Source organism: Apium graveolens, chromosome 10 (genome assembly GCF_009905375.1).
Source record: "Apium graveolens cultivar Ventura chromosome 10, ASM990537v1, whole genome shotgun sequence".
NCBI lineage: Eukaryota > Viridiplantae > Streptophyta > Magnoliopsida > Apiales > Apiaceae > Apium > Apium graveolens.
The window spans coordinates 155318715-155341866 of NC_133656.1; the positions used below are offsets into that span (position 1 = coordinate 155318715).

At 38.6% G+C, this 23152-nt stretch overlaps 2 protein-coding genes across 18 annotated transcripts; both read left to right on the top strand.

Moving 5' to 3' along the window:
* The first annotated feature begins 698 nt into the window (after positions 1-698).
* On the top strand, positions 699-14258 carry LOC141689197 (uncharacterized). Of its 17 annotated transcripts, none has more exons than XM_074493389.1 (13): positions 699-937; positions 1664-1743; positions 7200-7490; positions 7914-8102; positions 8242-9271; positions 9817-10058; positions 10854-10991; positions 12161-12241; positions 12390-12474; positions 12649-12762; positions 12852-12935; positions 13290-13361; positions 13537-14258. In XM_074493389.1, the coding sequence occupies exons 7-13, from the start codon at positions 10972-10974 to the stop codon at positions 13801-13803; spliced, it is 723 nt and encodes a 240-aa protein (XP_074349490.1). In that variant the 5' UTR covers positions 699-937; positions 1664-1743; positions 7200-7490; positions 7914-8102; positions 8242-9271; positions 9817-10058; positions 10854-10971; the 3' UTR covers positions 13804-14258. The 17 variants fall into 17 exon arrangements, with proteins under 17 accessions (XP_074349490.1, XP_074349492.1, XP_074349494.1 ...); XM_074493391.1 differs by having other exon boundaries at positions 8242-8434; positions 9132-9271; positions 9817-10991; XM_074493393.1 differs by having other exon boundaries at positions 8242-8350; positions 9132-9271; positions 9817-10991.
* A 7576-nt stretch (positions 14259-21834) lies between these two features.
* Positions 21835-22574, top strand: LOC141691185 (uncharacterized). Its single transcript, XM_074495924.1, has 2 exons — positions 21835-22048; positions 22147-22574. Exons 1-2 carry the CDS (start codon positions 21835-21837, stop codon positions 22572-22574), a joined length of 642 nt encoding a protein of 213 aa, XP_074352025.1.
* Positions 22575-23152: the final 578 nt, after the last annotated feature.

Genomic DNA, 23152 nt, shown 5'->3' on the forward strand with positions numbered 1-23152 from the left:
GAGGAAAAAAATAGTACAGGCTACAACAGCAGCAACGAGTCACTAGATTCGAACACACTTTCTCTCTTTTATCGTCAAAAATAAAAAAAAATAGCCTTCCTCTCTTTTTTACCTGCGGTTGGAGAGCCCCCATAACACATTTTTTGTGTTTTCATCATCTCATATTCAGTTTTTTTTCTTTTTATTCGTTGTTGTTGATTCTTTTGTTCAAGTCTAGTGTTAATAAATAAATAAATAATAAATATAATAGGTTAGGTGGGTGTTGTGTTGACTTGAAGTGTAATTACATACAACCACGTACAATATGAGAAGTACATTGGTTGCGTAATTAATGTAAAAAGAGTTGGACCACAAAGGGTACAAAAGAGTACAAGTACAGAAGGTAGATCTCTACCTTTTGGAGCAACTCCAACAGTTTTTTTTTCAAAAATAATATTAATAAATGAGCTCCTAACAATTTAAGATACAAAAATATTTATTTACTTCAACAATCTTCTCTAAATAAACTCTCCATCTACTATTTTATTACTTGAATATCAAATGCACAAAATTACGCAGAAAAAGCAGAATTGCTGCAAGCATTTGAGTATATTTTTTCTATTATTAAATGAAAAAAGGAGAGGAAGTATGCTCCTCATGTTCGAGGAAGGAATTGAAGATTTTAAATTTCGAGGTGGAGAGGAGTCTCTTGAAGATCATTTTAACTTTAAATTTTTCAAAATATGACAAAGTCGGGTGTATAAAGAGGGCGTTGGAGTTGCTCTTAATCTCTTTATCAAAACATAAGACAAAACACAGCCGCTCCTCTCTCTCTCCCCCTCCCTACCGGTCTCTCTCTCTTCCTCCCTCTCTCCCCTGTATCTATAAATCTATACATACAACTAATCTCTCTCTCTCTCCCTAACAGACTCATAAAACAGTTTTGTTTCCAGTTCAGGTTATGTGAATTTTTTCTTTGTATCAATTTTTAATTCTTTTCAAATTGAAGTAAATAATTAGTGACAATTATTCCTTATATAATTGATATTTGATGCTTTTGATTAGTTGAATTTTCACTTTTTTGGCTGAATTTTGATTAATTCTCTTAAATTGTGGGAACTACTTGGTGATATTGATTCATTTTGTTTTTTTATTGGATTCCTGTTGATTTGTTTAAACTGGAGAATTTAAGTGAGCATTATACCTCTGTTCTGCTAATTTTTAAATATTTTTCAACTTTGTACTTGTTTAAGTGTTTGTGTGCAATTCTTAGTATGTAACCTTCTTTTTCTGATTACCATGCTTTGCTCCAATTCGATATACTCTTCCATTGATTTGTTTGTTGGAATGGTAAAGATCGTGTCTTTGGCTCTTTTTTAGTAGTTCACTTACATCTTTATGCCAGTGCTGATATTTAAATTGCAGTAACTTGTTAATTATGATGTTATGCTTGAATTTGTTATCAGCTGTGATGGTTTCTGGTAAACCTTGTGCATCTTTTTAAATTTATGCTAGTGTTGGTGTGCGATTTGCAGTAAAGTTGTTTACTTGTTGATTGATCTTATGGCAAGTGCGCGTCTACTGAAAAGATGCAGTCTTTTCTTGGAAATTACCAACAGTTTCAGTTTTGAACTGATCCTTTTCTAATCTGTATACTAAAGTTGATATTTTTTATGCAGTGCAGATGTAATAGCACCGATTATGATAATTTGCTAAAACCCGAGGGATCCACGGACCGTCCTGTGAAAGATCCTGTCTTTTCTGGTAAAGCAGCTATACCTTTCTCAGTTTGAGCTGATTTATACGCACAAGTAGATAATGTATTCTTGTTGTATGTATGTACTTGATCAAAGTGAAGATCCCTTTTGCGGCTTTGCTAGGTGGAGAATTACCCGTAAGAGCTCCCTTGAGTCATTTGTGTCATTTGTTGACCATACTTGTCTTAGCGTAAAGACGAACAAAGCCAATATCGAACTGCCTGGGCCAGGCAGTAAGGAGCCCTCCTAGGCGTCCATTAGGAGAATTAGGTGTTCTACTATATATATGCATATATATATTTGATATTTGATATTATGTACATACATTTTGATTGGTTTTAATAATAATTACTTTAATGTAAAGATTATTGTATTTGATTAAAACAAAGATTTTATTAACTTTTGTTTGTTTAATTTTGAGATTTTTGTTAGAAGTATGATGGTTCAATACTCAATTGTACAACTTTAAAATATTTAACCACTTAAAGATGTAAATAAGCAAAGTCAAATCTCATATTAAAAAACAAAATATATATTACATACATTTGCATGTAGTTGAACGCATGCTTGTCAAGTCGATAAGTCGAGCCTAGGCGCTCGAATACCTTCAAACTCACTAGTCGACAAGTCGCCCGACTAGTCGTAAAAAGTCGATAAATAGTCGACATACATATATTTAGAGCAACTATAATATATGACATAAACTAACACATATCAACTTCATAATTTAAATAAAACTAATAGATAATAAGTTTTAGTACCCAAAGTCAAAACAACTAAAAACACAATAATGCATCAAAGAGTGAAATAAACTAAACAAAGACAATTATGCATCAATAATGATCCATCTCATAAAGAAATATATTTGAGGTAAATAAACTAAACAACACAATTATGAATTCAAGCTACAAAAAGGAGTTATTTTTTTTTTAGATTTTTTGGTAAAATTTTAAAATGAAGAAATAAATTTGAAACTGTAAAATTTTTAAAATAAAGAAATAAATTTTAAAATAAAGAAATAAATAAGAATAAAATAAAAAGGGAAACCAGAGCCATATACCCTGATTGTAAAAATACATAAGAATAATATTTTAAAAATAAAAATAATAAAACTTTTGAAATAGAAAGTAAAAGTAACGTTTGTATATATACACTGATTGTGTGTATATATAGTCAACGTAGGGAACAAACAGAACAAAAAGAGAACAAAAAAGTGAGAGATGAAAAATGAGATTGGAGAAAAAAGAAGAGAGATTAGATGAAGAAGAAGAGAGAAGAAGAAGAGATAAAGAACATACCTGAGAAACCAGAGTCGCCGGAGATAGATTGGAGCCGCCAGAGATAAATCAGATAGAGATGAAGTCGCGATGTTATGAGATGATTGATGAGGCTTTAGGTTTCGATTTAAAAACACGTAAGTTTTATAAAAAAAATGCCTAATTTTTATGATTCGGGTTGGGTATTAATAGGTTTTGGGCCGGGTACCGCGTCGGACCCGGGTAAAACCCATGGACGACAGATTGGACAAGTCGAGGCCCGACTTCATTTTGGATGTCGACTCGTCGACTAGTCGCCGACTCGCCTAATGTACACCTCGGCGTCACCTAGGCACCGCCTAGGTCTAAGCTATTAAAATCAAGACGGTTGGGACACCTTTTCATTTTTGACTGCCTTTCCGCCTAGGAGACGACTAGACTACGTCTTAACTACTATATTGTTGACCCTGGTTCCGAAGAAGCAAGCTCATCAGCAAATTCAAGTGGTAGGAGTTCCAGTGTAAAATATGCATACAGATTAATCTCCACAGAGTTGTCCTTCAGCTCTCTCCAAATATGTTCTTTTATCTTTACCCATTCCTGGTAGTTCTGGTTCCGCATCAATAGCTTAGTCAGCTCGACTATTACTAGTGGTAAACCTTGACATTTATCTACCATCTGCATCCCCAAATTGTCCAGATGTGCTGATCGTTTTGCCTTCGGTATTCCTAACCTGTCCCGGTTGCTACTTGATTTTTCTCTGCTAAGGAACAACTTCCAGCTGTCAACTTGCCCTAGAAAATTGAGTTGATGAACAAAACAATATTTATCTACATTCTGAGCAATTGTTTTATCTCGTGGGGTAATGATGATTCTACTACCATTGTTGTTGTCAGGAAAGGCTTCTTTGATCAGTTCTCAAGCCTCTATATTCCATACATCATCAATCACTGCCAAATACCGATCAATACTCAGTTTCGCTTTGAGTTTGTGCAGTAAGTCGACGTCATCTTTATCATCCCACATATCCAGCTTATGTTCAGGTCGATGTCTAATGAAAGACTTTATTATCTTCTTCAGAAGATCTTTGATTTTATAGTCTTGGGTGACAAACACAAGCACGACTTTCAAATTTCCTGAACTCATCATAGTGGTACAATTCATAGGCAAGTGTAGTCTTGCCCAATCCCCCCATTCTGTGAATAGAAATATCCTAAGGGGGAGATCCGGTGCATCAAGTTCAGCCATTAAAGTTGGAAAATCATTCTCAAATCCAACCACGTCCTCCCTGTTCCGGACGAATGTTGCTCTTTGTAATTTTCGCTCTCTCTCTCTCTTTCTCTATCTCTTTCTCTCTATCTTTCTCCCTTACTTTGGCTAATAGGTTGTCAATGCCTTGATCTTTTTGCCTCTTCTAGATATCTAAGACCCTTTTTCTCAGTAACTCGATATGCATACTAATATTATAAAGATTGGATTCTTTTTTGAACATGCCAATACATTTCTGCAGACAGTCCTGGAACTTTGTTCTTGTTGGATCTTGGTAAACTTGTCCAAGATTGCTACAGTGTCTTTAGCAACTTCGTTGACGTTGTTTATCCATAGGCGGACTACATCTATTGTTATTATTGATTCTACCTCTTTTGCAGCAGTGAATTAGATAATTACAAATATAATATAGAAAATAGGTTTAAAGGATTAGTATAATATTAAAATGATGTATTGCTTGATGGAACACATGTGTACAAGAATGATAGAATAATTTACCAAAACATAGTAAAGTTATGATAATCTGATTGCATATTATTAGGTACATATATACTAATATCATACTTATAAGAAAACATAGTTCTGAGTAGTAAAACTATATTTGTGCATCATCACCCCAGGTTACGTTTTATCTAAGTAATCTGATTCTCATAAACTCCTTCTAATTGATAATGGTTAATAGTAATCATTTTTTGTAAGTGTATGCATGTTTTTTTTTGACAAATATGACTTATAGCCTTACAAATGAGTATCTGTTCTCAGAAATTTTCGGGGTGAGCGAGGATCGAACTCAGAATCTGGGACGACAGAGGATAAACTCTTAACCACTTGAGCTATCCAACCGTGCTCAAGTATGCATGTTTTTGTCAACTGAAAGATTTAATAGGCAACCGAAAGATTTAATAGCAAATAGAAGATAGAGTGAAAATTTTGCTCAACATAAAAACAAAATGTAATTGTTTTCTCCGACCCACATTATATAGATGTCTACAAAAAATTTAATAAGCAACCGAAAGATTTAATAGCAAATAGAAGATGACTATTATTTTAGGTAGGAAGAACTAAAGACTTCACTTCTTTGACTTCTCCTTGCGCTTCCTATACATTTTGCCTTTCTCCTTCTTGATTCTTCTTGCTCCGAGCCCCCTCAAACATCTTAAATTAACTTTCTTCGCCCGATGTTTGAATTTGGCTTCCCAGGGATTCTCTGCACATGCATCCTCCTCACTCTCACCACCAACCACTGCATCCTCTTCATCCTCTTCACTCACACCAGCAATATGAGCATTAAGAAGCTCATAAGTCTTTGCATTTGTTTTGACTCCCAAATATTTGAAATCCTCAAATGTTTGTAGAGCTTTTTCCCTCTATCACAAGTAAAACGTTCGTAAGTACAACATGACTACAGGAAGATTATCTAGACTCTTTAAACTGTACAACCCAGTAAAGTTTACACTCTTTCAGAAATTTTATACAGGGTAGACTTTTTTTGAACTGAACAGAGACTTTTTTCTCTAGAGTGTAACCTAGATCTTTCAATCTTATAATTTGTGTCTGTCTTCATGTGAACATAGTATATAATGGTCTTCACTCATACAATCATCTTATAGCTTTATATAATAAACAATCACCTAATATTGTCAGATGCTTCGTTACTGTGTAAGTTCCCTCTAGCTATTTTTCAGGCTGAAAACTAGTACCCAAGTGAAACACAGACTTCCGACTTTAAAGTCCCAAAGTTTCAGCAGTAGCAAATATTATCTTCCATGTCCTATGGATCTCAGGTTCTCTATTGCACTCCCTATTTCTTCTCAGTTGTATACCACACGAAAAGAATTTTTACATAGTACAACATAACACTTTCAAAGAACCACTACGATTTAGGTTTTAGGAGCCGTCTCAATCGCCTTTAAATAATTAATTATTGCTACAGACTGTTTGACTTCCTCACACTAACCTATGCTTTCTGTAGCAACATCTACTCAATTTTAAACCTCATTGCAGATTAAGTGAAAAGCAAATGATATAACATGAGAAGTGAGTGGCAGTATACAAGTAGTAAATTATTTCTTACCTCATCTCCCATAAAGTAGGCACAGATTAGACAATTATAGGAATCAATATCAGGTGTCAATCCAAATACAGTTCCTATTGCCTCAAAAGTCTGCCAAGCGCGAACAGGGTCACCTATATTGGCACAACCTAGAATCAGACAGTTAAGTGCAACAATGGATTTGTCTTGAGGATTCTTTTTGCTCATATCCTCTAGCTGGTAGTAGATCTGTTAAATATCGATTTCAAGTTAGAAAAGACAAACTCATCTAACAAATAATCAGCTAATCATAAGTAAAATGACAATGCCAATGTAAATTAGAAAACATACATTGTCTAATAACTCACACCCTTCTTGGGAGTACGCTATGACTAACTTGTTAAAATGTTAAACTCAAATAATTCTTTTGAACCAAACCGATCATTCAGTGCTTGACCTAAAAAAGAAACAAATCATTTTGTACAATAACACCGTAGGCCGGTATAGTAACTATGGTACTTCTAGGTAACTTCTGATAGTATTTAACATTAGTTCATCAGATGCTGGATTAGTATGTGTTTACAGGGTTCAAAAAACCTGGATTAGTATGTGTTTACAGGGTTCAAAAAGTCCAGAGTCCTTGTGCTCCAAAGATTAATATGAGAGAATCGAGTGTAATAAATAGTTCTCTCCAGACTTATATGTTCCAGCAGCAGTGACAAAATTGAATTCCCAAAAGATCTAGGTTATACTCTAGAGAAAAAAATCCCTGTTCAGTTCAAAAAAAGTCTACCTTGTATAAAATTTCTGAAAGAGTGCAGACTTTACTGGGCTGTACAGTTTAAAGAGTCCAGATAATCTTCCTTTACTCATGTTGTACTTACGAATGTTTTACTTGTGATAAAGGGAAAAAGCTCTACAAACATTTGAGGATTTCAAATATTTGGGAGTCAAAACAAATGCAAAGACTTATGAGCTTCTTAATGCTCATATTGCTGGTGTGAGTGAAGAGGATGAAGATGATGCAGTGGTTGGTGGTGAGAGTGAGGAGGATGCATGTGCAGAGAATCCCTGGGAAGCCAAATTCAAACATCGGGCGAAGAAAGTTAATTTAAGATGTTTGAGGGGGCTCGAAGCAAGAAGAATCAAGAAGGAGAAAGGCAAAATGTATAGGAAGCGCAAGGAGAAGTCAAAGAAGTAAAGTCTTTAGTTCTTCCTACCTAAAATAGTCATCTTCTATTTGCTATTAAATCTTTCGGTTGCTTATTAAATCTTTTGTAGACATCTATATAATGTGGGTCGGAGAAAACAATTACATTTTGTTTTTATGTTGAGCAAAATTTTCACTCTATCTTCTATTTGCTATTAAATCTTTCGGTTGCCTATTAAATCATTCAGTTGACAAAAACATGCATACTTACAGGATTAACATGCATACACTTACAAAAAATGATTACTATTAACCATTATCAATTAGAAGGAGTTTATGAGAATCAGATTACTTAGATAAAAACGTAACCTGGGGTGATGATGCACAAATATAGTTTTACTACTCAGAACTATGTTTTCTTATAGCTATGATATAGTTCAGTTTGCTAAGTTACTGCAATGACCTTGCAGAGTTGCAGGTAACATGTTGATTTTGCAATTTAAGAACATGCCCGTGTCTTAGTGGCTTAAGACAGTGATTTTCTTCAATATCTCGGGAAGACTATGACATGTAAACCGTGTAAACCTGAGGAGTTTCTCAAGGAAGTCTGTATAATAATTTCAGAGATAGCTGCTGCTCAAGACGGAACATTCATAAAAGTTGGTTTATGTTTTAATGCTTTTTTCTATTAAATTACAAGTCATCCTTTCTGCATGAATGATATTATGAGTAAATTATATGTAGATTTTACTATGTTTATTAGTAGCACCTACCTAATCTTGCAAGTAATATTTACAGGCTCTGGAGGAAGCCGGCTTGATAGATAATCTGTGCAGCCTCCTTGAAGTGGCTGAGTTTGATGTGAAGTTGGAGGCAGCGTGTGCAATTTTTAATTGCATCAAGGCAGGTTGATAAATATGAACAGATTGAAGACCGCAATATTGGAATCTTACAGTACAATGTTTTTATATTACAGCTTTGTCGTATCTATGTACGTAAAACTTGACCTGCATATTTGTTTGTGGACAAATATATGCAGGCACTAAATGGTTCTCATGCATTACACCATATCTATATTACTAAATTCTAGGATGAGTTTAATTCTGCAAGCAGAATGCAATGATCAATCGCTTTTATATTTAAACCAAAAACTTATGTACTACATGAGTATGAGTTGTGCCAAAAATGCAACACATATGTTGAATATTACAAGTGGACTACTTAGACAAACTAATTAAATTTATACAAAAGTTATAAATTTAACATGGACCATAATCGTCAAAAAGAATCTTAGTGCAGGAAGTTTTGTTAACAGTCTTCCTAATATCCGTATAATGATCTCAGTGATGTCATTGCTCTAAGTTTATCACAAGCTAAAGAATTCTTATGACTATGTATACATTTCTGAGAAGTGAAATCTGAAAAGCGTTATTAATAAATATAACTGGAATTTTGGAGACAAACTTAAAAGAGCATCTGAAACGATGTACCAAATTAGAAGAGCTGAAGTAGTTGAAATGAAATCATCAGAGTCGAAGCAAAGATGCAGAGAAGTTGTAGAACTAGAAGCTAATTGATCTTAGGCTGAGGTAGGAAGTGTGATCAGAGCAGACATGAGCCTGAGAGTAGCTTTTCTGGTAGACATTATTTCTTTATTCATATCAAGAGTTGTAATTGTGTATAAACAGGTTCCATGTTTTTGACACTTGAAATTATACATAGAGCGGAAAACCCCGTGAAAGAGTGATATCATCAGTAAGGAAAAATGCCCATAATAAACTCTTTACCCAGGTGATTCTGAGCTTCAACTACTGCTTCACATATTCAGGTATACCTTTGCCGCTCTTTAGAGGTTCTTAGTTTGATACTTTTGCTTGACATGTTCAAATTTATAACAATGATTTTTTGTATTCAGTTCAGTTTGTTTACATTTCTTGTTATCAACATTTGCCCATGGATCATGTTAATTCTGCTAATAATTGAGAGTGTTAATTTTCTTTGCATCATGATATATTTTCTTTGCTATTTTCTTAAGGTGGGGTGTTGCTTCAATAGAACATCTATGACTTCTGGAAAATATGATGCTGTTTGTGTTAAGTTACCAACTTCCCCGAAATTTTCAAACCTTCACTCAACACCCCAATTTTAATTATTTATTAATTTGTTTATGAGATTATCGAGGCAAGGTGAGATTTGATAGCGTGTTAATTTACCATTTGTCCCAAGTTCCAACACCTTAATATATGTTGGTAGAAGGCCTAAATGACTAACAGGTTTATAGCACACCCTTTCACTTAAATATTTTAGTGATCCCTAGGAGCCTGTTGTGTTAGGGTAAACCTGAGGTCTATTTTTTTTCAACTTGGTTGGCAGGGATAGCTATAGGAAAATAAATTGGATGATAAGATCCCATTGATTTGGGGGGTGTTCGTAGAAGGGCCTACCTGGATCCCATTGATTTGTTACAACATTGTTGCCTCTATGTTGGTGGAATTGAGACTGTTTCACATTTGTTTGTGACTTGCACATATAGTGACTGCATTCTTCAGTCTTTGTCTCGGTTGCTCTCTCTTCAGCTGGTGGCACATAATAAGTTGGAGTTGATTTCTGATTGGGTTGTTCTGCCCTCCTTTTGTTGCTTTTTATTTTCAATCTTGTTTGCATAAATAGTCCTCTATATGGCATGTCGTAGAGCAAGGGTCAACCCCAGTATATTCTTTATTTCTTTCTACTAATATATAAGCAATTTAGCAAAAAAAACAAGAAAAAAGTAGACATAGATTACTACTAATGTTTGGTGTTCTATAGCATGTCAGATTCCAAAGATATGGGTTGTGCTGTTTTCCTGCTCAGTACTCTAAAGGCTATGTTTGAATAAGAGAGGAAATATAACAAGTAGTTACATGGTAATTGTATGATCTAATTAACAAATTCTGTCAGGAATGTAAGTTGTTTATTCATAATTCAGTCGCAATAAATTGACCAATATAATGTTGCATGAGATGAGAGCCTAGATCTACAACTTAGAATATCATGTTCTTTGCAACTATATCTTGATTATGAGATATACAGCTTAATCGCTCTGACTTTGCTTGTTAATATAAAAATGCTAGTGCTACTGCTGGATGTTGTATTGTAAGTTGTGGATTCTTTTTCAAATTTATAGTATTTGATTTAACATATGAGATAAAGGGAAATGCGTCTAGAAAATTAGAAGTGCAAAATAGAATCATAATGAGAAGATGACATCGATGAATATGAGATTTGTATATGAGTGTCTGAGTCATGTTTCTAAGTGTCCTATTTACATATCTAGCTTTGCTGCTACTCTACAGCTGCAAATGTTACTCTTGGATTGGTTACTGTTCTCATTTCAATATTAACTTAATTTGTTTTTTTTGTCGTGGAAGGTTGTTAGGAACACCAAGTGAAAATCAGTGGCCAGGAGTTGGTTCTCTGCAGGACTGGCATGTGTATCCTCGATAGGAACCTCAGAACTTGGCCAGTGCTGTTCATTACTGGAAGCTGATGGTGTTGATCTCTTACTGGTAACTACTTAAGGCTATCCTTCTGTCTTGCTTTTATTTAACCCTAGCTATTCATCAAGGTTGTTCTACATCCCCCCGTGGCATATACAGTAGCTACACATGCTTAAATTTGCATTTTCTTTAAAGGTTTGGCTTTAACTAATCCATCCTCTGATGTACTTGAGATCTAGGACTAGTTTATGCACTTAAATATTTCAATTATACACTTATTCCTAAAAGATTGACCACATTATAAGAATCCAGATTTTAGAATGCCTGTAGATTCTACCAGGGCCGGCTATTGAGGTGTGCAAACAGCTCAATAGCACAGGGCCCAAAATCATAAAGGGCCCCCATTTTCTAATCCTCGAGTATAGTTATTATCCATCTTTTGCTCTTTTGCTCTGCTTTTTCGCCTCCAGGTTCATAATTTTATTATTTCAATTTAGTAAGTTATTCATTCCATACCTAAATAATTTCATTTTCATATTTAAACTTTAAAATTTATTTAAATATCCCATTTGAAGATAATTTTTGATTTGAATGCTCTATCAGCTGGCTTGAAGGATGCAAATTTTCGAACTGTAGCTAGAAGTGGTCTAATATTGATAATTCTTATCTTCAGTAAAGATTTACATATCCAAATAATAGAATCATGTTTGCATGAATTATTAACCACTTGAACTGGATAGCAGACTCAATATTCTGGATTGAGTCCGATTTATTCCAATTTAATGATGCAGAAAGCTTTCACTAGGAAATCGTATCAAGAGTTGTAATTGTGTATAAACAGGTTCCATGAGTCCGATTTATTCCAATTTAGTGATGCAGAAAGCTTTCACTAGGAAATCATATCAAGAGTTTTAATTGTGTATAAACAGGTTCCATGGTTTGACACTTGAAACTATACATATAGCTGAAAACCCCATGAAAGAATGATATCATCAGTAAGGAATCATGCCCATAATAAACTCGCAGTGATCCTTGTTCTTGTCATGCTTATCTTGCCAGTAATCTGTTTGTCTAAACATACATAGAATAGTCTTCTCGTTTATTATTGCGAGACTAATACTGTTATGCTGCTTCATGCTATTACAGAAGAGGCCCGAGTATGATCCAGCTGACAGGATATATTATATTTAAATTATATATTTGTTGGTGTAATTATTCTGGCATTTATTTTTTGTCAGGCCATGCTTGTGCACCCTGATAAAAACATGGGGAGCCCACTGGCAAGTGAATCTTTTAAAAAACTTCAGTGTGAGTATGAGGTAAATGTCCACTTCCTCAAATCCTACTTGTTTCTTCTTGCGAAGCAACCTTGATTCTACTCCATGTGTTCTGTGATTGATATTTTACTTGTGGTTAACTACTTGAGTGTGTAATTTTTGCTATATATATATATATATATATATATAGGTTCTTTCTGATACTACGAAGAAGCGAGATTACGATGAACAACTTAGAAAGGAAGAATATAAGAGTGTTGCACAGAAATCTTCTGGTACTTCTAGTCGGGTATATGTGCAATTTGAAGTTGTTGATTTTGTAACTAAAGATCTTACATATTGAATAGCAGTATTATCTTGGTAGGGTGTAATGATTCTCAGTCACGTAAACTCTCTTAGAAGATATATTTAAAAGACTGTCTCTCTAACAATATATATCAAATGAGCAGGGTGGACCGGATTACTGTTCTGAAGAGTCTAGACGTATACAGTGCACAAATTGTGGCAATTCACACATTTGGGTTTGCACCAATAAGACGAAGATAAAGGCAAGATGGTGTCAGGTTTGATTCTTTTCGAGTTTGCCTTTTCCTGGTCTTTTCACTTGTTTTTAGAATTTATTGATACCGAAATACATGTATTTTGGATTTAGGATTGTTGTCAACATCATCAAGCTAAGGACGGAGATGGATGGGTTGAGTACAGAGGTTCTCTGGAGTTTAGTGGACCCCAAAAGGTATACAGCTCTGATGCATTCTGTGATAACTTAATCTATCTTTTTATTGCGTGTCTTTAAATATGCTCAGTGCATCTTAAGCAGGACAATGGATGTACTTCTTAAATATCCCCAGGCTTTCTCTGGGAAAGACAAAGACGAGTTCCATATGATAGAATTAATAATAGTTCTTGTTTAGCACCACGTACTTGCTTTATAACATTTGAAATGATGCTGCCCCGTCCTTTCTTTTATTTATGTTTTGTTTGTTTAGCAAAGTGCTGTGCTTGAAATTGTAGTGGGTATTTTGAGGTCTTTATTAATGTGCATTACTGACTTGGGCTCTTTTTCTTTTTCACTTTGCCCTAATATTAGGTGGAGATTCCACGTGCATTTGTTTGTGCCGAAAGCAAGATATTTGATGTATCGGAATGGGCTATTTGTCAGGTTAGTGATATATATGCAGATATGAGATTGTAAACATACTTAATTCAAGCTGTAATTATATCAACAATTATAAGTGAAAGGCAGAGATTCATTTTCAGCCTTTCTTTTTTCCAGTTATATTTTTGATCAAGTTCAAGTTGACTAGTATGAGACTTTGAACAAAAATTCTGTACAGGGAATGGCTTGTAGGCCTAATACCCATCGTCCAAGTTTTCATATAAACATGGTTGGATTGGATAAATCAACTCAGAGATCCAACTCGGGCAGATCTCCTTGGAATTTGGATGCTAAAATGACGGATGAAGATGAAGATTTTGATATTTGGCTTCAGCAAGCACTAGCCTCTGGTCTCTTTTGTGAGACATCAAAACGCAGAAAGAGCTGGAGTCCCTTCAAGTTGCCCCAGAAGAAAGGAAAGAAACCTTGGAAAAGATCGCCTTGAATATTTGTCTCAGAAGTGGTCGTAATAGACCCTCCCATTTGCCTGGATCATCTCATAGCGGAAGAACTGGATATATACTAGATTTGACTTAACCAAACGTCATGTATCACAAACGCTCGGTAACCGTAATTCATCAACTAGGTTGCTGAAGAGCTCATTCGGGCCCGGTGAAGATGTTGAATATAACCTCGGACTTGTAAAAATAGTTGTGTTACGGGTTTTAAGGCCTCCAGGGCTGCGGGTATGAGTTTATCATTTTTCTCAGGCTAGTTAACCTTGATGTACAGAATTGTACCAATACTAATTGCTGTTTTACATGCAAGTTCAATAATAGAAAGAAGGGAATTAGTTGGGTCATCTTATTCATTTTTTTAGTTCAGTTAGTTACGCACATTTTGTTCGTTTTTAATTTAGTTACGCACATTTTGTTATTAATTGTTACCCCCTTTCTATCAGTGCCACGCTAAACTAAAAGTTTGTTCAGGATTTTTGTTTTAACGGTGCTGAGTTTTTAAGCCTCGAAATCCTTACAATGTTGTCGGATACAAGGCCATACAATATTTTACTTTAAATTCTAGTGCATAAGGTGGTGACGACTTTTTAAGTCTCGAAATCCTGACAATGTATCAAATACAAGGTTATATGATATATGAATTTTTTTTTTTTAAATAAATTGAAAAATAAATTATGAAACTATAATTTATAATAACCTTAAAATACGTGTGAAGTATGGGAAAAATTATAAAGAAATGAATGAGACTTAGAAAATAGCCGATACTAATAAAGCATACGGTGCTATGACTTTTGAAGGTCAAGGCCGAGCATTTGGCAGGCAAGCTTATAGTTCTGTATTTTATGCCACTACGCTTTGATTATAGCTGTTCTGATTTCGAGTTCAAAAGAAACTTGGCATGCACATACTCTGTTTTGTCTCTCAATAATTGTTTTGAGGTTGTATCGGTCGCATATGGGACTGCTGAGGATAAACCCGACTTGATTCTTGCACTCTCACTAAGATGAAATTTGAACAAAGATTTTCTTTTGGGACTGCTTCCCATTTTAAGATTTTACATCCAGAGAATGTCTGGCCAGTATGTTCGGTATGGACCACCTGCGTATCGTACCACAGTTGTCATTGATTCATCTGGCATGATTCTGGAAACTGATGGTTGTAAGTTATTTGAAAAAAATGGGGCTCTGGGTTTTAATAACTGTGAAGAATATTTCAGATTGACATGTTAGCCAATGTTATGTTATGCTAGCTTATATGAACAAAAATGTGAAGTTAACCTATGTATATATAGTCCTGGACGTTTAGTGCGACAAGCTAGTGTTGCTGCATGCATTCTTAATGAGATGATATATGGTCTGTCAGATCAAGCAACTAATGCATTAACAAGGATATATGGAAGGAGTCATTTGATTGATTGTGTTGGTAGTGTATCGCACGAATATTTATGTAGTGAAATCTGGGATCTTCCGAGTGCAAAGCAGGATTTTGTTGAACTATCGGATATTGAAGATGGGGATATTAGGTTGCATGTTTTCCATGACAATGCTATGATGCACCAGGAAAGATACATTTTCCTTCACTTGTGTCTTTCACATTTCCATTTATTACATCAAAATGTATAGTGAATTTCACATCATGTGGCTTTCTTCATTCTTCACTCTATGTGCTGCTTGAGAATCTTTTGTTCCGACTTGCTAACTAAAAGTGCATCTGATACGGTCTTACATGCAATGGCAGCTATCCAACAGTGTGATGAAGTGATATTTTTCTTTTCAGTTTACTTGAACTTTATAGGAAACTAATTCAACCAAACTTGTTGCAGGTTGGGCACTTGGTGGTAGATAACTCAGACTATATAACTGACTTTGTTTGTCAACAATTGCGGCATTTAGATTTGAACCCTCATGTGCCGAGTGTGCTTGCTGCTATGCTTTCCTAAACTGGAGCAGCACATAATGTATTGCCATCACTGGAGGAGCCGGTAAGTGTCGATATTAATCCTATTCTACGCAATGAACTGTCCTTCCATAACTCCAACTTGTATGATGTGCTACTTGTATCTTAGATTTATGAGGTTTTTATAGTAGATTTTTATGTAGTGAACTGGCAAAGATACAAGGGTTCTGTCATAATTCAACATCAAAATATAGTTGTCATCTAATTTAAATCAAAAAAATAAAGCACACTGAGTTTTTCTAGAACAATATCCAAGGTTTACATAAAAGTAAAAATTGCAAGGATTTATATGGTTCAACACCCAGAACCATTAGTACTGAGTTTATGCCCTTTGATTGACTTCATTAACTACCGGTATATCTTCTATTTCAAGCTGTTTGTGCCCTTTGATTTACTTCATAAACTAGTGGTACATCTACTATTTCAAGCTTGATGTTTTACATTTGATAGGCCATGAGTAAATCAAGCCCAAACAAAGAAGTAAAAGCCCAGAAAGAAACCACCCCAGACCCAAGGTGGGGCGGTCCCCGGTCCCACGTGGCAGATGACAAAAGAGTCAACTGTCTCATGTTATCCAAAATGGAACAATTGCATCCCAACCGTCCATATGTAAAGATCCCAAGGCAATACTGATGGAGAAAGGACACCTGACCACACAGTTCATCCAAGCCGTCCACGCACTCACCAACCAAGAATGATCAAAGGCTAAGATGAAGATGTACAAACCCCAAAACCCTAAATCTTGGGACCTATAAAAGGCCCCAAGAAGAGGGTTTTAGGGGTTGGAAAAACATTTGATTGCTACACATCTATACACACACCACTATACATATTTTGAATAGCTCCTTCTTCCCTCTTCTTCTTCTTCTTCTTCTTCAAGAAACCCCATTTCTTATTCTCACACTGGAGTTGCCGTGGGAAACAACCCCCCTCCGGTTCTGTTTTGCAGGGTCCCCTACCTAGCAGGCTAACCTCACTCTGCCTGTCACGTGGACTGGGCTCTAGCATACGTGAGAAAGGAGAAGACCCGGGAAGAAACATAGTTATCATTGGCGCTAGAAGGAGGGAACGAACCTCCGGTGGTGTGGTGCCCTCCCCAGTTACATTACACAGCTCCAAAAGCCAAGGAAACCCTCTCTCCGGTAAAAACAAAACCCTCACTCTCTTCACAGCTCATTTTTCTTATTTTTCCTTCTAGAACAGTCACGCACCCTGGTGCACCCCTGTTACTATTTCCCATAATATGTTCTAAAACTAATGACCACGAGAAAAAGCAAAACTTCGATCTCCGGAACTATTCAGCCCACCGTTGTCCCGCCCAGGGACGACGAGATGGAAGAGATTGAAAAAGAGCCCCCCATAACTCGTGCTTCATCTCAGCTCCAACCCGGAGACCAGGGAATAACTATAGAGAAAGCAGCCCACAAATATGCTGAAACCTCTACAAACCCTTGGGGAAACATGACCCCGGAGCAGATTCAAGCGGCTATGGACCTGCGGAAGGAAAAGAACAAGGCTCCTGAAACCCGTCCTGGGGACCAGGAAGAGCACTCGGAAGAATCTCGAGGCTCAGTCTTGGACCGAATTGGCAGAACTAAGAAGCCGTCAGAGGACGCCTGGGACGAGATCAAGAGGGCCACACTCCGGGACCGCATCCGGAAGGAAGAAGAGGCCAAGGCCAAGGCCAACATTGAAAAGAGGGTCCAAGAGGAGGAGGCAAAACTAAAGAAGAAGACACGCCAGATTCATGTCTCTTCGGATTCGGAACCGGAGAACGAATCTAAGCAGGAACAAATGGCACGGGTTCTCCGGGATCTCAAAAGAAAATTGGAAGGAGACGTGGAGGTCGGGGCGGCGGCCACGCCCTTCATCAGAAAGCTGAAATCCACCCCCAGGGAACTAACACTCAAATACTTCAATTTCGACTCTTTTGACGGGCTTGCCGACCCTGAAGAGCATCTCAACTACTTTGAACAGATCTCAAATATATATGATTACAATGACCTCACCAAATATCATTTCTTCGCTTCAACACTAAAGGGAGGAGCACAAAAATAGTTCAGCAGAATCTCCTCCCGGAGCATCGACTCTTGGAAAGACTTCCGAGAGATATTTCTCAAGAGGTTCAGGGCGAACCGCATGAACGAGCTCCAGATGTGCCACTTGGAAACCATTCAACAAAGAAGCAGAGAAACTCTACCAGAATTCATCAAAAGGTTTCAAGAATCAGTCAACCAGCTCTCCAACCTTGAGGAGAAGAAAGCCGTGAATATTTTCCGGTGAAATCTCTACCCGGTTTTATGTGAAGGCTACGTGAAGGACCTGATCCATAGGGAGCCCCAAAGCCTTGCTTTGGCTTATGCGATGGCTTCGAAGTTTATCAAGGAAAATGACTTCCTCACCTCGATGAAGATGAACAGGCGGATCCGGGATGATGATGAGTCTCCAGAACGCCACTCCACCTACAGAAAAGAAAAGAGACACAAGACAGACAGAGAGACCAACTATTTACAGCAGTCTCGGGGGACCCTACCCCGGGACGACTACTCCAAACCACAGAAGATCGAAAGAAAGCCCAAGCCCAAAAGGGAGGAAAAACCAGAGCCCGAATGGACTTCACTCAACCGGCCCCGGGATGACATCTTGAGAGAAGTCAAGGGAAAACCCTTTTATTACCCCCGAAGCCGCTGTTGGCACCCCCCAAAAATAGGGCCCGAGACAAACATTGCGGGTATCACGAGGATCATGACACACTACGGAGAACTGCTTTTCTTTCAAAATGTTCATCGAAGACCAAATTAAGAAGGGCAACATGAACCAGTACCTACAAAGAAGACTCGACGACAGAGATAAGCCCTCTAGCGGCGGAAAACACGTGGTTAACATGATCTTCGGAGGAACCTCCTCCCCACCCTAGAGTCCAGATATGGACAATGATGTCCTGACGATCCAGCCTGCTGAAGATGAACACATAATTTTCTTTAATGCCGATTATGAAGGCCTGGACCCCGAACACAACCAAGCCCTGATCGTGACTCTCGACATTTCCGACAATGAGGTACAAAGAATTTTGGTTGATAATGGTTCCTCAGTTAACATTATCTTTGAGCATACCCTTAACAGGATGAAGTTGGGACACCTTCGCATGGATCCATGCCTCGAAGACCCTCTCTGTGGATTCAGGAACAATATGATCCCGATCCGCGGAGTAATATACCTCCCCATGGTCTTTGGTGTCGCACCCCGGCATGTATTTCATGTCATGAAGTTCTACGTGATAAGTGATGCATCCTCTTACAACATGATTCTGGGGAGACCCACCATCACCAAGCTCCGGGCCATCCCGTCTACAATTCACTTGAAGCTGAAGTTTCCCACCCCGGGAGGCATCGGAGAACTCAGAGGAGACCGGGGCACATCTGGAAAATGCTACGGACAAGCACTGGTCATGGCCGAAACTGACCTGGAGAACAGGAAGAAGGCAATGGCCTTACCCAAAGGCCAAAGCCGCAAGAAGCACCGCGAACATTTCAGCAAAAGGCTAAAGAGGGGCGTCAACATGATAGAGGACTCGGGATATAGCGTAACCAACGCCGATGCCCGGATACAAAAATTTGTGGAAATAAAAGAGAAAACCAAGGTAGAACCTGCTGCCCAGACGGTGGAGATAGAGTTGGATCCCAGGAACCCCACCCGGAGGTTAAAAATTGGAAAAGGCCTAGAGACATCCTTCCAGGAAGAACTTATCTTGCTGCTAAGGGAATATGCGGACGTGTTCGCATGGGCACCGGAGGATATGCCCGGGATCGACCAATTCGTGGCAATACACAGTCTGGATGTAGACCCCCGGAAAAGGCCGATTAAACAGAAAATGAGAAATTTTGCCCCAGAGCGACAGCAAGCAATAGACGAAGAAATAGAGAAATTGCTCAAGGCCGACATCATCTGCGAAATCAAGTACCCCGACTGGCTCGCCAATGTGGTGCTAGTCAAGAAGCCGAATGGAAAATGGAGAATGTGTGTCGACTACACGAGCCTCAACACTGGATGCCCCAAAGATTCCTATCCCCTCCCAAACATTGATCAGCTAATCGACGCAACTTCGGGCCACACCATGCTCAACTTTATGAACGCCTTTTCAGGATATAACCAGGTCCGCATGAATCCCGAGGACATCGCCCAGACAGCCTTCATCACTCATAGGGCAGTCCACGCCTTCATCATGATGCCCTTCGGGCTCATCAACGCCGGAGCCACCTACCAGAAAATGATGAACACAATTTTCAAAAGCCAACTGGGGAGGAATATGGAGTCTTATGTAGATGACATAATTTCCAAGTCACTCACGATCCCGGATTATACAAAGGACCTCAAGGAGTGTTTTGACAACCTGAGGAGATACAACATGAAGTTGAACCCAGAGAAATGTGCGTTCAGAGTACCTTCAGGCAAATTCCTGGGCTTCTTGGTCAGCGAAAGAGGAATAGAAGCAAATCTGGAGAAAATCAACGCCATAATAGAAATGAAGATACCTCGCACTCAGAAGGACATCCAGAAGTTGGCTGGGTGCTTGACGGCCCTACGCAGGTTCATCCCAAAGCTGGCAGAAAAATGTCTCCCTTTCTTCCAGTTACTAAAAGGCGCCCGGAACAAGAAGTTAGTAGATTGTACCTCAGAATGCCATACAACTTTTGAAGAAGTCAAGCGGCACCTGATGAACCCTCCGGTACTATCAAAAGCCAAGCCCGGCAAGCCTTTATCCCTCTACATCGCCGCCGGCCCCAAGGCTGTCTCTTCGGCCCTAGTCCGGGAAGAAGAAGGAATACAGAGCCTCATCTACTATGTCAGCCAAGTCCTCAAGGACGCCGAGACTCGGTACCCAAACTTGGAAAAATTCGCCTTGGCCCTTGTACACTCCAGCAGGAAACTGAGGCAATACTTCCAAGGCCGAGAGATTAGAGTGGTCACAGATCAGCAGCTCAGGATGATCATTCACAAGCCAGACGGCTCCAGAAGGCTAGTCAACTGGGCCATTGAATTAAGTCAATTTAACATCAAGTTTGTGCCACGAACGGCGATAAAGGCCCAGGCGTTAGTAGAATTCGTCATGGAATGCACCTTCCTGGAGCAGCAACCACCCGCTTCCCAGGAGATAACCCAGGAAGAAGCCAACCCAGGAACGGAATGTTGGAAGCTCTATGTGGAAGGGTCATCTACGGCCGAAAGGTCCGGAGTAGGCCTCATTCTAATCAGCCCAGAGGGCTTCACCATTCAACAAGCAATAACTTTTGCCTTCAAGGCAACGAACAATCAGGCTGAATATGAGGCACTCATCTCCGGGCTCAGATTGGAAAAATCTCTTGGTATTTCGAAGATGATCATCTACAGTGACTCTCAGATTGTGGTCAAGCAAACCAGTTGAGAATATATTGTGAAAGATCCAACATTGGCACAATATCAGGAAATGGTGCGGAATATCCTGGGAACTACCCCCGACATCACCATACTTTAGATCAATAGAGAGAGAACTCCAAGGCAGATGAGCTGTCCAAGCTCGTACAGAATACTTCGGACCTCGCTAGTTCAGTGTACTACGAAGAGCTCAAGGCACCCAGCATAGAGCGATCCGAGGTCCTGTGCATCGGAAGCTTGGACAACTGGATGACCCCCTACATAGCTTACTTAAGGGATGGGACGCTCCCGGAAGACCAAAACAAAGCCAGATACTTAAAGCACAAGGCTGCTCATTTCTTCCTGGAAGATGGTCAACTATATAGGAGAACCTTCTCAGTGCCCACCCTGAAGTGTGTAGACCCGGATGAGGCAAACTACTGTCTCCGGGAAGTTCATGAGGGAATCTGCGGAGATCACTTGGCAGCCAAAGCTTTGGCTTACAAAGTCATCAGGCAAGGATATTACTGGCCCACAGTCCACGCCGATTCCATCGCTTACGTTAAGAAATTCCCTCAGTGCCAGAAGTTCAGCAATGTTCCCAGACAAAGCCCAGCCTGCCAGCATCGGTAATGTCTCCAATCCCATTTACCGTTTGGGGCATAGATATCATGGGTCCCTTTACTCGGGTAAAAGGCGACCTTCGCTATGTCCTGGTAGCCATTGATTATATGTCAAAGTGGGCAGAAGCTAAAGCCATGAGAACGATCAATCAACAAGATTGTATCAAATTTATGGATGCAATCATCATGAGTTTTGAAAGAGCTTGGAATGAAGCACAAAAGGGCATCAGTTGCGCATCCTCAGGGAAATGGACAGGTCGAAGTAACTAACATAACCAAACTCCGAGGACTGGAAAAAAGGCTAGAAGAGTCCAAGAAAACTTGGCCAGATGAGCTTTTGAAAGTCTTGTGGTCCTACAGAACCACCACCAGGACGGGAACTAATGAAATATGGCACCGAAGCTCGCATACCAATCGAAACCGGGTCCCCCTCCCACGGGGTCATCAACTTTGACGAGATCTCAAACATCGAAGGACTCAAGACCAACCTGGAGCTCCTAGATGAAGTAAGAGACAAGGCAGTAAAAAGGATGGAAGGATACAAAGAAAATACAAAGCTCTACTTCGCAAAGAAGACAAAAATCAGAGAGTATGAAGCGGGAGACTTGGTACTCCGGCACACCGAGGCCTCGGACCCGACCAATCAAGGAAAACTGCAACCCAACTGGGAAGGCCCCTATATTGTTAAGGAAGTGCTCCGCCCAGGAACCTACAAGCTAAGCTATCTCGGCGGGACCGAAGTCCCAAACACCTGGCACGGAGCCCGCCTAAGGAAATTCTACCAGTAAAGGTAGGGCACACATTCCGGGATCACCTCTACTTTTATGCTATGTAAACTTTCATCGTATACCCCGGAATGTATTTTTTGCTTTATTGTGATTTAAATGAAAAACTTCGCTTCGAGCACCCCATAGCTCAGGATAATCTTACTGTCATTTGATTACTATCGCCATATTATTACAAAAAATTTTATTCAGTTAAAATTTTAAAACCTATCCCGGGGACCATAACACAAACCATGTGTACTTAGAAAATTTTTATTCAGTTCAAATTTTAAAACCCCATCCCGGGGACCATAACACAAACCATGTATATTTAGAAAATATTATTCAGTTAAAATTTTAAAACCCCATCCCAGAGACCATAACACAAACCATGTGTATTTAGAAAAATTTTATTCAGTTAAAATTTTAAAATCCCATCCCGGGGACCATAACACAAACCATGTGTATTTAGAAAAATTTTATTCAGTTAAAATTTTAAACCCCATCCCGCGACCATAACACAAACCATGTGTACTTACAATGATTTTTTTCCAGTTAAAATGTTAAACCCCATCCCGGGGACCATAACACAAACCATGTGT

What these genes read in the sequence shown, in the direction of transcription:
- LOC141689197 (XM_074493390.1), top strand. Translation starts at nt 10,972, where the DNA reads ATGGTGTTGATCTCTTACTG. An exon ending in ATGGTGTTGATCTCTTACTG is followed by an intron (nt 10,992 to 12,160) that starts GTAACTACTTAA and finishes ATTTTTTGTCAG; the next exon opens with GCCATGCTTGTGCACCCTGA. An exon ending in AGTTTAGTGGACCCCAAAAG is followed by an intron (nt 12,936 to 13,289) that starts GTATACAGCTCT and finishes CCCTAATATTAG; the next exon opens with GTGGAGATTCCACGTGCATT.
- LOC141691185 (XM_074495924.1), top strand. Translation starts at nt 21,835, where the DNA reads ATGGGTCCCTTTACTCGGGTAAAAGGCGACCTTCGCTATGTCCTGGTA. An exon ending in AGGGAAATGGACAGGTCGAA is followed by an intron (nt 22,049 to 22,146) that starts GTAACTAACATA and finishes GTGGTCCTACAG; the next exon opens with AACCACCACCAGGACGGGAA.